General features: G+C 43.5%; 1 protein-coding gene across 1 annotated transcript in view; it reads right to left on the bottom strand.

Annotated features, from left to right (window-relative positions):
• Positions 1-15,288, bottom strand: part of SCGN (secretagogin, EF-hand calcium binding protein) — a 46,457-nt gene extending 31,169 nt beyond the window's left edge. The window contains exons 1-2 of the mRNA XM_034762452.1: positions 14,959-15,288; positions 13,966-14,036 (exon numbers count right to left, since the gene is read on the bottom strand). Coding sequence (XP_034618343.1) covers positions 13,966-14,036; positions 14,959-15,031 — 144 coding nt within the window. The 5' untranslated portion in view covers positions 15,032-15,288. The remainder of the gene's footprint in view (positions 1-13,965; positions 14,037-14,958) is intronic.
• Positions 15,289-15,880: the final 592 nt, after the last annotated feature.

Genomic DNA, 15,880 nt, shown 5'->3' with positions numbered 1-15,880 from the left:
AACCTGGAAGCAGAATGTAAAATACTAGAGGTCTGGGTCTGAAGACAGTTTTGGGTTTTACAGTGGAAAATGTTTAAACAAATGACATACATTTTTACTATTAGTTATAGAGCTTAACATACTTACAGATCTTTATATCTTCAAAGCACAGTACAAACATCAATTACTATCAGTTAACTGTATAAATTTAATTGGTTTTCAATAATTGCCATGACAAGATTCAAATGTCCCTAAAAAAAGTGTCTTGCCCATGCACAATTAATTTACACGGTGTGGATGTGACCTGAGGATGCATTTTCTACAGTCAGAAGATACTACTGTAGTTTGAAAGGTAACTGCTAGCCCGTATTAGTGCTCTCCTCTTCCCTACCCCAAATCTTGGGTAACTTGAGATTGTTCATATTACAAGGAGAAGAAGTGAGAGAGGGAGCGCGCTCCAGACTGACAAACATCAACTACATAGAAACAGAGCTACCACACTGATCAGAGCCAGATGTGACAATAACAGAAAATGTGGAAGTGGCAGAAGTGTTTTATGTTTCAGTTTTCACCAAAAAGTTTAGTAGCAATTGGACATCTAACTTAATGAATGCCAGTGAAAATGAGGTAGGATCGGAGACTAAAATAGGGAAAGAACAAGCCTGATGAAATACATCCTACAATACTCAAGGAGCTGAGTGAGGAAATATCTGAGCCATTAGCGATTATCTTTGAAAAGTCATGGAAGGATTGGAAAAGGGCAAATGTAGTGCCAATCTATAGAAAGAGGAATAAGGACAACCCAGGGAATTTCAGACCAGTCATCTTAACTTCAGCACCCAGAAAGATAATGGAGCAAATAATTAAGCAATCAATTTGCAGACACCTAGAAAATAATAAGGTGGTAAGTAACAGTCAGCACGGATTTGCCAAGAACAAATCGTGTCAAACCAACTTGATAGCTTTCTTTGACAGGGTAACAAGCCTTGTGGATGCGGGGGATAAAGCAGTAGATGTGGTATATCTTGACTTTAGTAAGGCTTTTGATACTGTCTTGCATGACCTTCTCATAAACAAACTAGGGAAATACAAGCTAGATGGAGCTACTATAAGGCCGGTGCATAACTGGTTGGAAAACTGTTCCCAGAAAGTAGTTATCAGTGGTTCACAGTCAAGCTGGAAGGACATATTGAGTGGAGTCCCACAGGGATCAGTTCTGGATCGAGTTCTGTCCAATATCCGTTTATGTTGGACATTAGCAAAAACTTCCTGTCAGGATAGTTAAGCACCGGAATAAATTGCCTAGGAAGGTTGTGAAATCTCTGTCATTGGAGATTTTTAAGAGCAGGTTAGACAAACACCTGTCAGGGATGGTCTAGATCAGGGTTTTTCGCAACAAATTTTTTGGTGGCCTCAGAGTGACCACTCTCACTGGTGGCCGCACTGACACTTTTCCCCTAAAATACTAATTAACTTTAGGAAAAACAATTAAATATGCACAGATATACATTACAATGATTTGGGTGGGTATTTGTAGGGTTTTTTGGCAGACTCGGTAACAAAAATAATGCTGCCTCCTCCTTCGCCCCCCACCCTCACCCCATCCAGCGCTTAGTGGGTCCTGAGGCTTGTTGTGAAAAGTGATATTTGTATATTTGTTAATATCACAGCTATGAAAAGTGATAAGTGATATTAACAAACATACAAGTATAATTTTTCACAAATAGCTAGTAAGTCTGCTGTGAAAAGAGATACTTGCATGTTTGTTAATATCACTTTCCTTAGCAAACCCCTGGACCCATTAAGCCCTGGATGGGAGTGACGAAGGGGAAGGCAGCAGGGGCCAGAGGCGATGATGGGATGGATGCAGGGCCGTGGGAGGCAACGGGGGTCCGGGGAAATGGGGGGATGGATGCCGGGCTGTGGGAGGCAGCAGCGGCCCGGGGCAATGGGGGGATGGATGCAAGGCCAGGAAGGCAGCAGGGTCCTGGGGCAGGGGGAGGAGGGATGGATACAGGGCTGTGGGAGGCAGTGGGGGCCAGGGGCAAGTGATGAGGCCCGCTGTTGTGTGGCCAGAGCCAGGGCCTGGTGTCTGCTGCTATGTGGCCAGGGCTAGGGCTCAGTGCCACAGCCAGAACCCAGTGCTGGGGACAGGAACTGCGTGGCTGGAGCCAGGGATCGGAGCCCGCTGCCATGCAGCCGGAGCTGTGAGTCAGCACCCAGGGCCAGTGACTGCTGCCGCAGGGCTAGAGCCTGGAGCTGGGTGCCAGAGCCCAGGAGTGCATGGCTGGAGCAAGGAGTCAGCGCCCGCTGCTGTGTGGCTGGAGCCAGCACTCTCTTCTGCGCAGCCAGGGCCAGGGGTCGGCAACCAGAGCCAGCTCCCACCACCGTGTGGCCGGAGCCAGGGTACAGAGCTGTGGGTTGGTGCCTGCTGCCGTGCAGCTGGGGCAGGGGATCAGCACCAAGGGCTAGGACCCATGGCCAGAATTGGGGGCCAGAGGTTGACTGAAGCTCCGTGGTCAGAAGCGGGGGTCAGTGCCTGCTGCCCTGTAGCCAGAACCAGGGGTTGGCACTTAAAGCCCCGCGGCTGGAGCCTGCTGCCATGTGGCTGGGCCTGGAGTTGGTGCCTGTGGCCAGCATCTGCTACTGCATGGCTGAAGCCCAGGACTGGAGCCGGGAGCCAGTACCTGCTGCCATGCAGTTGGAACCAGGGGCTGGAGGCTGAAGCCCCACAGTTGGAGGCCAGGGCCGCATGGCCAGAGCTGGGGGGTCAGTACCCGCTGCCCCGTGGTTGGAGCCTGGGGCCGCATGGCCAGGTTCCTGAAGTCCTGCTGCTGGAGCCTGCCACCCAAACCCCTTCCCCCCAACATGGGTCAAGAACTCACCTTGCTCCTGTAGTGTTGTGCCCCTCTCTAGAGGTGGTGCAGGGAGGCGCATCCAGGAGCAATAAGGAGGGAGGAGGAGGCGCCGATGCTTCCTCCTCCCCATCATCACCCAGGAGACTGTCGTGGCCTCATGAAAAGCCCCTGGTGGCCACATTTGAGAAACATTGGTCTAGATAATACTTAGAGCTTGTCTACGCTTACATTTTATAGTGCTCTAAGTTGCTGCGGGGGGGGGGGGGGGGGGGGTGAAAAATCACCCCCCTGAGTGCAGCAAGTCTGAGTGCTTTAAAGCTCTAATGTTAACAGGCTCCCAGCACTTGGAGCTAATCCCCTCGTGGAGGTGGATTACCAGGAGTGCTGGGAGAGCTCTCTCCCAGCGCTGGTGCATGACCACACTCGCACTTCAAAGCGCTGCCATGGGAGAGTTCCCACAACAGCGCTTTGAAGTTTCCAGTGTAGCCATGCCCCCAGTCCTGCCTTGAGTGCAGGGAACTGGACTAGGTGACCTCTTAAGGTCCCTTCCAGTCCTATGATTTTATGTAAAGTAAGGCTGTTAAAACAACCCACCCCCACTGGAAAGAAGGTTGTGTGGTTGGTTTTTTTTAAATTATTAACTCGCTATTCAACAAAGTTGGTGCAAACAGAAAAGGCAGAGCCAAACAAGCTCTAGTTTCATATGTCTAAAGGTTACATTGGATTTGTTTCAGAGCCGTCAATTACAGTGGGCAGTAAATGCTATAGTGGCAATACAGTTCTGACCTGAAAAGTGACCCGGGAAATAGCTTGATGGGATTCTCTGCCTATTGTCTTTATAAACTGGTGGGATGATTTGACAGCAAATAAACAGCTGTAGTCAAGCATAGTCTTTCTCAAGGGTTTGTGGTGCCATTATTGCATAGTCACCATCCAGAGCAAAATGGCACTTCAAGGTTGTAGAAGCACTTCCTTCTAACTATCCTCCTGCCACTATGGGCTGCAATATTCTAGACTTGTTCTGTCTGATAACTTTATTTTTGGAAAGTTTTGAGCAAAAATGGTTCAGTGCTTTCTCTGGGCACTCTCTGCTGGCAGGGATCCCATGTATTTCCAACAAGCTCAACCTGCCCTCCTCTGGGGGTGGACTTCTGTGCTAACACTGCCTGCCTTCCCCAGTAGGGCCTGTGTGAGAATCCTGGGGTGCAGTAGCCTTCACTGGCCTGGGTTGGAGGTGTGTGCAAGTTGCCCATTTCATGTTGCCTATAGAATACAGGAACATTTTTAGAGATGAAAAATTTTTGCAGTCAAAACTAGGGCTGCCAATTAATCGCAGTTAACTCAAGCGATTAACGCAAAAAATTAATTGCAATTAATTGGACTGTTAAACAATAGAATACAAATTGAAATATCTTAAATATTTTTGATATTTTTCTACATTTTCAAATATATCTATTTCAATTACAACACAGAATACAAAGTGTACAGTGCTCACTTTATATTGTTTTTACTACAGATATTTGCACAGTAAAAATTATAAACAAAAGAAATAGTATTTTTCAATTCACCTCATACAAATACTGTAGTGCAATCTCTTTATCATGAAAGTGCAACTTACAAATGTATTTTGTTACATAACTGCACTCAAAAACAATATAAAACTTTAGAGCCTACAAGTCCACTCAGTCCTACTTCTTTTTCAGCCAATCGTTCAGACAAACAAGTTTGTTTACATTTGCAGAAGATAATGCTGCCCGCTTCTTATTTACAGTGTCACCTGAAAGTGAGAACAGGGTGATTGCATGGCACTGTTGTAGCCGGTGTCACAAGATATTTACATGCCAGATGCACAAAAGTTTCATATGCCTCTTCATGCTTCGGCCATCGTTTCAGAGGACATGCTTCCACAATGATGACACTTGTTAAAAAAAAATGCGTTAATTAAATTCGTGAGTGAACTCTTTGGGGGGAGAATTGTATGTCTCTTGTTCTGTTTTACCCACATTCTGCCATATATTTCATGTTATAGATGTCTCAGATGATGACCCAGCACATGTTGTTCATTTTAAGAACACTTTCACTGCAAATTTGACAAAATGCAAAGAAGGTACCAATGTGAAATTTCTAAAGGTATCTACAGAATTCGACCCAAGGTTTAAGAATCTGAAGTGCCTTCCAAAATCTGAGAGGGATGGGGTATGGAGCGTGCTTTCAGAAGTCTTAAAAGAGCAACACTCTGATGCGGAAACTACAGAACCCGAACCACCAAAAAAGAAAATCAACCTTCTGCTGGTGGCATCTGACTCAGATGATGAAAATGAACATGCGTCGGTCCGCACTGCTTTGGATCATTATTGAGCAGAACCCATCATCAGCATGGACGCATGTCCCCTGGAATGGTGGCTGAGGCAAGAAGGGACATATGAATCTTTAGCGCATCTGGCACGTAAATATCTTGTGACACCGGCTACAACAATGCCATGTGAATACCCTGTTCTCACTTTCAGGTGACACTGTAAATAAGAAGCGGGCAGCATTATCTTCTAAAGTTTTACATTGTTTTATTTTTGAATGAAAGTTTTTTTTTGTACATAATTCTACATTTGTAAGTTCAACTTTCATGATAAAGAGATTGCACTACAGTACTTGTATTAGGTAAATTGAAAAATACTATTTCTTTTGTTTATTACAAATATTTGTAATAAAAATAAATATAAAGTGAGCAGTGTACACTTTGTATTTTGTGTTTAATTTACATCGATATATTTGAAAATGTAGAAAACATCCAAAAATATTTAAATAAATGATATTCTATTATTGTTTAATAGCGCGATTAATTGCACGATTAATTTTTTTAATTGCTTGACAGCCCTAGTCAAAACACAGTGTGAGTATAATGAAGGGGATTTTTCTTCCATAGAAAGGGGCAAACAGCATCAGATAAAATAAGAATTCTCCAAACTTTGCTCAAAGTTAGGCATATGGAAATTGTGGCTATTTGAGGAGGAATCAAAAATGACACCAAGTTTGCAAGCTGAGGAGCCATTGGTAGTATGATAGTTATCGGTGACAGAGAAAGGAGGAGGGGCAGATCGCTACTGTCAATTGATAGAAATGACAGGAATAAAAAGCAGTGCCTGTCTCCAGTTTTCATTTTGGAAAAAGAAAGGTCACCTTACTCAAAGAATTAAGATCTGTATTAGATTATAATGGTGACTGAACCAAGTCTGGAAGAAGGATTTTTACCCCTTAGCTATCATCATGTGAACAATAAAACTTCAAAGCCACTGGCTTAGGTCCCAATCTAGCAGAGTGCTGAGTATCTCTTGAGAGCAGCTGAGCATCCTCAATGGATAACAAAGCCTATGGTAATTGAAGGCACAGCACTTTTTAGGATCAAGTCCGTAACATGTATGTTATTAGCAAACAAAAGATTATATAATTTTACTATGAAAATATAAACAGCTGTAAAAAATATGGCCCATGGCAGTTATCATAAATCACTTGATTTAAGGACAATTTTTTTTACAAGAACATTTCTTATTAAGGATAATACTCCACAAAGTTTTGCATGGGACAATTACTGTAATTCAACCCACCATAGTAAGTACATTTTCCCCTCTTCACATCTGATCCTGTCCTTTAATTTTGTGAAAAATCCTTTAAAAATATTTCACATCAGCAATGTAATCGACATATTCGTACTTCTCATTATGATGGAAAGGACATGTTCACCTTTTTATCCCCACAGTGTTTAATTTCTTAAGAATAGTTGTCCATAACCTTCTGGAAACTTGACAATAATCTCTTTCCTTTTATCACATTTTTTTTCTTTTGGGTGCCCTTGCCCCCACGTTCTCTCATATTTCTTTGCTTGTTAAGAGAGCTGTGCTGCTGGTAGTGATTTATTTTAATGAAAACACAGTGATGAATCATTTGTTTTGGAAAAAATAAAATGTGCAGAGAATCACGGGGATTTTAGAACGTGATGTAAGAGTAGGTCTAATTTAGGATATGCCAACCTTGAGAGTATCACTTTAATCAAGAACAGGTCATGCCATTAACAATTACCATTCTCCCCCACATGAGGAGATGGAAAATAGGATTTTCCCCTGCAATTAAGTAAGTACATCACATGTAGGGGGGGAAAAAAGTCTAAAGCATTGAAAGATGCTTGTTTGCAAGTGATTTTTTTGTTTTTAAATTCCCAACTTCCCTTGTTCATTGGTACAAAAGGCAGGCAGATTGCACCATTCAATTCTGTCTGCAGCTAGCTGTCAGCGTCTGCCAAATTGGAACAACAAATCCTTGGACTAATTCAGACCTCACTTAGGATCTGATCCTTTAACAGGCTGCATGCATGCAAAGCCCTGTGTCCACATGGAGCCAGATGCAGGATTGAGATCTTCGTCAATGCAACTCCCACAGAAGCCAGTGAGAACTGAACTCATGTGAGAGCCTGAATCTGCCATGTGCTAAGTGCCTCCTATGCAGAGTAACTGCAATAGCCTCTTTTTTTTTAAAAAAAGCTAGCCGTCTACTTGCACCCACAAATTGTGGGCACAAATATGTGATGGTCCAATTTATTCCTCCATAAATCTTAGGCATGTATATGACCAAGTGTATTTACAATTGATTGTGGGTGGAAAATGAACCAGTAGATATGTCCACTCAAAAGAATAGTGGGCACAAAAATGGAACTAAAGTCAGGCTGGAAATCAGGACCTATATACGTATGACAGAAATGGCAACTTCCAGCAGTATCCTGGATGAACACTACTGAAGTAAGTTTAAGAATTTTAGGAGTTTACTATATTAAAAATTTAAATGCTCATGTATTATTGTTGGACTGTATGTAACTTGTTTAGAAGGGAGACATGACTAATGTAAATTTGGGGAAGTGTTACGAGCTTCAAAGGACTACTTGAAACAATGTGAACTTTTAAAGTTAAGTGGGGTTCCCAGGAAATTTCAAGGAGGAGGCACATGCAAATGTTACCCCCTCAAGTTATGCAAGAGCTCAGCCTTTTGAAGCTCTGCCCTGAGGAGGGGACCTTTTGTCTGCTGATCGCCTGTTACATGAGGACAAGGTCAGAGGCCCAAATAGTAGGAGTGACTCTGAGATTCATGGGTGCGCTTATTCTGAGCTAATAGTTGTTACGAACCTATGGCTGCATAAAACCTCCTAGATGAGGCTGGAAGTTTGGCTCGTGATCTCCGGTAAACTTATTAGCATGGGTGTAAGTTCTTTTAATACTTTAATATATTTTCTGTAATGCTTTCACCTTAAGAATAAACATGCTTGCTTAGGAAAGCTGCATGGTATTGTGGACAATTATGCTTTTTATAGCCTGTGAACCAGCTTCAAAAGGCGAGCCCCACATCAGACTATTCCATAGCTCAGTGGTTAGAGCACTCACCTGAGAACTGAGAAAACCCACATTCAGATCTCTGCTCCACATCAGGCGGGGGAGGAGGGACATGTAACCCGGGTCTCCCACATCCAAGTGAATACGTTAGTCACTAGGCTAAAAGTTACAAGGGAAGCTGCCACCACTTCCTATTCCCACCCCACGGAGTGTTTTTCTTGCAAAACAAACCAAACAAAAACCCCAAACCAAAACAAAAAAACAACTGCTTAGGGGCCTAGCTCCAGGAGAGCTGTGAATTCCAAGCAGTGATAGCTGCCTCCCTGCAGCACCAAACTCCCTGAGAGGGTTAGGACTCAGGCCACACCCCTCTTCTTGACATTTCCTACTAGCTAAGTTAGGCAGCACCCCGCTCAAGCCATTTCTACACTACAAAATTATGCCGACCTAACTTATGTCAGCATACAGCCACTGCCGTTATTAAATCGCTTGTGTGTATGTGCACACTTTGCTCCCTGTGTTGTCGGTGTTCATCCTCACCAGGACTACTTGTATCGATTGTATTGTCAGCATGGGGCATTGTGGAACAGCTGCTGAAAGTCAGTAACAGTTGATGTAAGCAATGCAGTGTCCACACTGACACTGCGTCCACCTAGTTACATCGCCCATGACTCTATGCCACACGGGGAAGCAGTCTTACTAAATTGGCGTAAAGAGGCACTTACGTCAGTGGGAGTCAAATTTAAGTGAAAACACTTCCACAGCTAGATCGCCGCAACGCAGCTAACGTCAACGTCACCCTGTAGTGTAGACCAGGCCTCAGTCTGATGGTGGATCCCATTCTTTGACAGCTAACTCTTCTCCCATACACTGGGCATGTAGGCACCTAACTCAGAGGCTGTGGATTCCACTGGGTGCAGCAAGGTGCCTAAAAGTTAGGCACTGCAACACTGAGCATTGCAATGCCTAAGTCCCTTTGTGGATCTCTAGTCCTTAGCCCATCAGTATAGACTGGTAATTAGACTACAGAATCCTACCATAACTCCATCAATTTACTAAAATCTTTTGCATATGTATTAGAGAGATGAAGTGAGTGAGGTAATATCTGTTACAGGACCAAATACTGTTGGCGAGAGAGACAAGCTTTTGAGCTTACACAGAGCTCTTCTTCTGGTCTGGGAAACTAACTTAACGTGTCTCTGCAAAATACAAGGTTGAACAGATTAGCATAAATAGGTAACAGATTTCAAGGGACCATTCAAGGTGAAGTGGCCCATTAATCTATATCTACTTGCAAATCAAAGGAGTTATGGTAGAATTGTATGACCTGATAGCTTTTCATAGTTAGATAAGGAAAGGGGGGGTTGGATCTGAGATTTGGTTTGGCCCATTATAAAGTTAGGGGGGCTTTCCAAAAGTCAGATCTTCCTTTACTTCAAAACACCCCCAAAAGTTCAAAGATATTTAGATTCAAGACTTTGGTTTGGACCCATCTTCACTAGTGACACATTCTGAATCCTCTTTCTTGCCCAGTGCTCGTAATCCACAAATCTGATTCTCAAGTGGCTCATAGACTCTGTCTTTAATTGTTTCCCCAGCTGCTTTGATGTGCTTGCATTTAATGTCAGACAAAGATGTAGCAGAGAAGCTGGGAAAAATAACAGAGCTACAGATTACAGTGGTCATTAGGGGAAAATAATAGCTTAGAGAGCGGAGGTTGAAAAAATATAATTATGAAACTGTTCACTATTCAAGCAGAGACAACTTCGAGAGCTGATAATGTTATTTATCACTTGTATAGCACTTTGGAAATAGTAACTAATTAATCCTTGTAATGCGTCTGCAAGGTATGTCATTAAGTGTTATTGTCTCTCTGTAGCAGAGGGTAGAAGAGGCATAGAGGTTAAGTGCCCATAAAAGGAATCAGTGTCAAAACTAGGATTAAAATGCAGAGATCCTAGCTCCCATCCCTGTGCTGATATCAGTAGGCAATGTGTTTCTTTAGGGTAATGAAAAATAGTTCCAGGGGGCCCCTTGACTTTTTACACTGTGGGAAGGGGTTCTTCACACATCAGTAGGAAGCATGTACGGAATAGGTGATGTGTACAGGAAGAAAAATGGTGGGTAAACATAATGTTATATGATAATTATACAAATATAAGTCATTCATATATAGTGCTACGAGGCTCATGATGCTTAAGAGACAAATAAGAAAAAGTCCTTTCCCTGAGGAGCTTCCAATCAAAGCACAAAATTCTACTCTCAGACTTACTCAGCCACAGTATTTCTCAGTAGCCTCAATGGGAGATCCACCCATGCAGGGAAAGCAGAATGCTGAGACTGACTACTGCCCTATGGATTTGAGATAATTTTGCCATTAGTTAAACAATGAGAATTGAAAATAGACCATAGATTGCAAGGCCAGAAGGGACCATTGTGATCATACACAGGAGGTCAGATTATAACACAGACCATAGAACTTCTCCAAAATGATTCCTGGAGCATATCTTCTAGATCAGTGGTTTTCGAACTTTTTTTCTGGTGACCCAATGGAGCTGGAGATGAGGGGTTTGGGCTGTGGGAGGGGCTTGGGGCTGGAGCAAAGGGTTGGGGTATGGAGATGAGGGCTGCGAGGTGGGGCCAGGAATGATGGGGTCAGGGTGTGGGAGGGAGCTCTGGGCTGGGGCAGGGGATTGGGGTGCGGGAGGGGCTCCGGGTGGGGGTGCAAGCTCTGGGGTGGGGCCAGAGATGAGGGGTTTGGGGTCCAGAAAGGGGCTCCAGGTTTGGGGGGGCTCAAAGTTGGGATAGGGGATTGGGGCGTGGGGTTGAGGCACGGGCTTATCTCGGGTGGCTCCCAGTCAGCAGCAAGGCAGGGGTGCAAAGGCAGGCTTCCTGCCTGTCCTGGCACCGCAGACCGCGCTGCACCTCGGAAGAGCCCAGCAGCAGGTCCGGCTTCTAGGCGGAGGCATGCAAGTGGCTCCACATGTGTCTCACACACAGGGATACCACCCCCCCTCAGCTCCTATTGGCCGGTTACCAGCCAATGGGAGTGCGGAGCCAGTGTGCAGAGCCCCATGGCCCCCCGCCTAGGAGCTGGACCTGCTGCTGGCCGCTTTCAGGGCTCAGCGTGGTGTCAGAACAGGTTGGAACTAGCCTGCCTTAGCTGGGCAGCACCGCCGATGGGACTTTTAATGGCCCATTCGGTGGTGCTGACCAGAGCCGCCGTGACTCAGCGCCTTACGACCTGCAGTTTGAAAACCACTGTTTTAGATAAACGTCCAATGTTGGTTTAAAAATTGTCAAGGACGGAGAATCCACTGTGACCTTAAGTAAATTGTTCCAAACTACTCTCACTATTAAAAATTTACACCTAATTTCCAGTCTGAATTTGTCTAGCTTCAACTTCCAGCTACTGGATTGTGTTATACTTTTCTTTGCTAGATCGACAAGCCTGTTATTAAATATTTGCTCTCCATGTAGGTTCTTATAGATTGTAATCAAGTCACCCCTTACACTTCTCTTTGTTATGCTAAATAGATTGAGCTCCTTGAGTCTATCAGTATAAGGCATGTTTTCTAATCCTTTAGTCATTCTTGTGGCTCTTCTCTGAAGTTTCTCCAATTTTCAACATCCTTCTTGAATTGTGGATACCAGGGGAAGGGATGCAAGGCAACACATGATCATATTGTTTAAGGACCATATACTGGCTCCCTCACTGTTAAGTAGCACCTTACTGCTCCCACTGATTTCACTGAGAATCCTTTGCAAAGCAAGATACTACTCTCCATATGAGTAAGTGTGGCAGAATCTGTTCCTTAAATTTAATTCAGAGGGGTTTCATTTATGTGAAACTTTTTCTTATAATAGCAACAGTAGATATAGAAAATGAGAGATGCGGAAAGGAAAAGAAGACTGATTTAAATTAAATCATTTGAACATGTAACTTTTGGCAATAATGAGAGTTGTCATTATATACCCTGTTTAACAAAGGGAAAAAATATGTTCCATTATGAACCCTGTACACACTGGTTTCTGTACACTACTGTTTTGGTATGTAATGCCCTATTTCATGTCATGAAACAGACTTCACATAGACCTCTGTGTGTGATCACGGGAACATAGGATTTGATGTACTGCAGCAGTCTCTTGGCCCATCTAGTCCAGTACTACAGTGGCCAGCACTAGACACTTCAGAAGATGGTGCAAGAAACCCCACAGCAGGCAAACATCAGATAATCTGCACTATGAAATTCTTCTCCTAACACCTCATAATTAAAGGCTGGCTTAAACCCCAAAGCTTGAAGTCTCATATCCCTTCCAATACTTTCTTTAGCGTTGTTATAAATCTAGATAGTCTTATCTATATAAATGTTGATCCCTCTTTGAATATTGCTAGGTTCTTGGTCTTGATAACATCCTATGGCAATGAGTTCTAGTCACAATCTGCATTGTGTGAAATAACACTTTTATCAGTTTTGAATACGCCACCTTTCAGTTTAATTCAGTGCCCTTTTATCTTGTGTTATGAAGCAGGGAGAATGGAAGCTTCCAATTTTATCTCCTTTTTAAAATTAATAATCACAGTCTTTTCAACCTCTCTTCATATGAATTTTTCTATATCCATAATCATTCTCATTCCTCATCTCTGAATCCTCTCTGTCTTTATGCAATTTATATCTAAATTCTAAATAGACTTTTCTATACATGCCAGCAATATTTCATAATAAAACTATTATTTTTGCAAATGAAACAACAGTTCCTTTTTGTTTAGAATAATTACAAATTGGAGTATGTAAGACCCCCATTCTTAATTTTGTACATTGTAGTCAGAAATCTGTTCAGATTTAACTAGCCTGTTTTTCCTGTCTTATTATCTGTTTTTATTTAATGGAGTTGCTTCACATCACATTTATTTGCTTTGTGTGCATTTCTTCTATTTAAAGAGATGCTGACTTTTTTCTTTCTTGTATTTGACCCTGTAGTGAAAACATACTTTTTTTAATGTAATCTTTGTACAAATTCTAGGACAGATTTATTCAGTGGCAGTAGTTCTCTCTGGCATATAGTGACATTCAAAGGCAAAGTATGAACTGAAGATAAGGGGGAAAGGGAGATTTTAGCATAAAACTTTTTGTACATTTTGATTTGTGGACAGCATAAGATGAGAAGCACTGATAAATAGTATGAAATAGAGCTAAAAAAAGAAAACCCAACCCAAACCAAACAAAGATACACAAGTCTTGATCTTATGAGCAATATGTTTGACTCATATGTTTATCCTTTAACCACTTTTAAGAATGAAGGCATAACTCTTCATAAGCACTGGTTAAAATTAATGCAGGAAGAGTTCTATGGTAATTTTATTTCCAAAGTCAATGATCATATTAACAAATCAGCACTGTTTTGAATCAAGCATAAATACTTGCTACTTTCCCCTCCAAGACTAAATTCTGTATTAAAGAATTTCAGTTCCATTTTTATTCATCTAAATGGATTTTCCTCCAAGCTTTCAAAGAGGAGATTTGGTTTGTGCCAAAATTATAACCTTGGAGTGAGTAACAGATGTTGGACTGAAAATAAACAGTTCTAATACTGGTAGAGTTATTGCACCTGTTTCTCCTAGCACCTGTTGTTGCTAGGAGAAAATAAAACCCTTTATCTTTGGTCTCACTAAGGAAACTATCAGTCACAGAGCAAAGAGTACAAAACCTTTTTAAACGTAATTGTCTTCACATGCATGGAATTTGGTAAGTACTTACAGATGTGTCCAGTTTCTTCAGTAGATGATGAAAAAAATTATCAAGCTCCTTCCCCTCTATGTAACCATTGTCTAAATACAATTAAAACATACATGATTGAACAGACATAATTATTGCTCTTAACTCTAAGCACAACTTACATACTATAGAACCATTTTTATGTTTATAGAAACTGTGCCAAGTTGGAGCAATGTTCTCTTTATTCCTAAATAAGTCTATTCATCCTTCCTATCTTATGGCACATCACTTAAAGTTGGAAGTTGTTATATTTAATTCAAATTCTTAGCATTTTCATATTTTTAATTTTTCTTTATTATATTGTAAAGATCTTGGCCAAAAGGAAAAAAGAAGCAGTAGCAGTAACAGAGTGGACAAATATTTTGTGCTCTGAGTGCATTCTCTGCAAGGGATATTTATTGTTAAAAAAAAAAAAATTCCCTTATGTAGATAAGGTCAACCCTGTGAAATTCAGGATTTCCTGGAAGGACTGATTCAGCTACGTAGTGTTGGTGGATGCTCAGCAAGTACTTGATTTAAAATAAAAAAAAACATCGTTGGTGCGCAAAGAGAACATTTGTCCTGATTTTTGCTGCACGGTGTTAACGCTATCAGCCTGCTTGCGGGCTATCCGGGGCGCAGGCAACATCTGCCACAGCTGGCAAACACAGAAGTACGTGGTAAGTCTCAGACATATATGAAGCCCCAGCCACATGTTACATAGACTCAGGCACCACACTCACGTGCATCACACAAGCACAGGGCATGCACACCTAGGGCCGCACTCAGGGGCACCACGCCCCAGCTACATCACAGGGGGAGTCCCGCATACACAGCCACCAGGTGCCGAAAGATACCCCAAGCCCAGCCACAGGGACCCGTCCTCCCAGTCCCGGGACCCCCTGCCTCGCCCGACACTCAGCGCCCCCAAGACAGCGGCGCCCGGCTCGCTCCCTTCCTGCGCCAAGTTTCCCCGCGCGAGCAAACCTCCCGCACCGTCGGCGTCGAAGCGCTGCCAGATGTCCAGGAAGCCGGCGGCGTCCAGCTGCTCCAAGGGGCTGCTGTCCATGGTGCTGCTGGAGGAGAGAACTCGCCCAACTCCCGGCGGCGGCTGGAGCGCTTTGCCCGCCTGCGGTCCCTGCAGCGCGCCGGCCGCTCTGCCTGCCGCCCCCCGCCTGACTAGGGGCGGGAGGTTTTCCAAAGAGGAGCCCGCAGGGAGACACGCCCTGCGCTCGCGCGCATGGGCCCAGGTGAGAGGAAGGGCAGAGGCCGAGCCACCGGGGGGAGAGGGAGAACTCCACTGCAAAACAGCTGTCCGCAGCTGACCCCCCCCAGTTAAAAATCAACCCCCCATTCCCTGGGGTCTGAGAGCTGCAGGGATGCAAAGAGAGGACACCGCTAACTACATGGGGGGCTCTTAGAAACTGCCTCCCTATTGACCCCTGCTCTGCTCCATACAGGGTGGAAGGGCAACTTAGAGAATGCTGGCTGGGGGGTATTTATTTTAGCATCTCTCACAGTGGCTCTTCCCAAGCCCACCAAAGTCACCTGACGGTCCTGTTTAGGGGGATGTGTGTGGTCTGAATGACATCTGCATATCAGGCTGCAGTAATGACACCTACCTAGCCCTTGGAGCTGTCTGTACAGTGCTGTTGAAGCCTTGGTGTATTTTTGTGCAGTGCCAATGCTTGTTTTCTCAGTCCTCTTGCGTACAGTTTTGCAAGATTGATTTTGGTTTGCACATTTTTGTATTTTATTCAAACAAGGGTAGACCTAGAAATTCAAGTACACCTAGAAGCAGGGGGAGGATTGACTTAAAACAAGAATCCTTCATGTTGGCATTGCACAGGCATCCATTTACTCTGAAAAAGACATGTACATGGGGGTTTTTTTGGGGGGGGGTTGTCCTTAAATTATA

This window comes from Trachemys scripta, chromosome 2 (genome assembly GCF_013100865.1).
Source record: "Trachemys scripta elegans isolate TJP31775 chromosome 2, CAS_Tse_1.0, whole genome shotgun sequence".
Taxonomy (NCBI): Eukaryota; Metazoa; Chordata; order Testudines; family Emydidae; genus Trachemys; species Trachemys scripta.
This window is presented reverse-complemented; position numbering and strand designations above follow the sequence as displayed.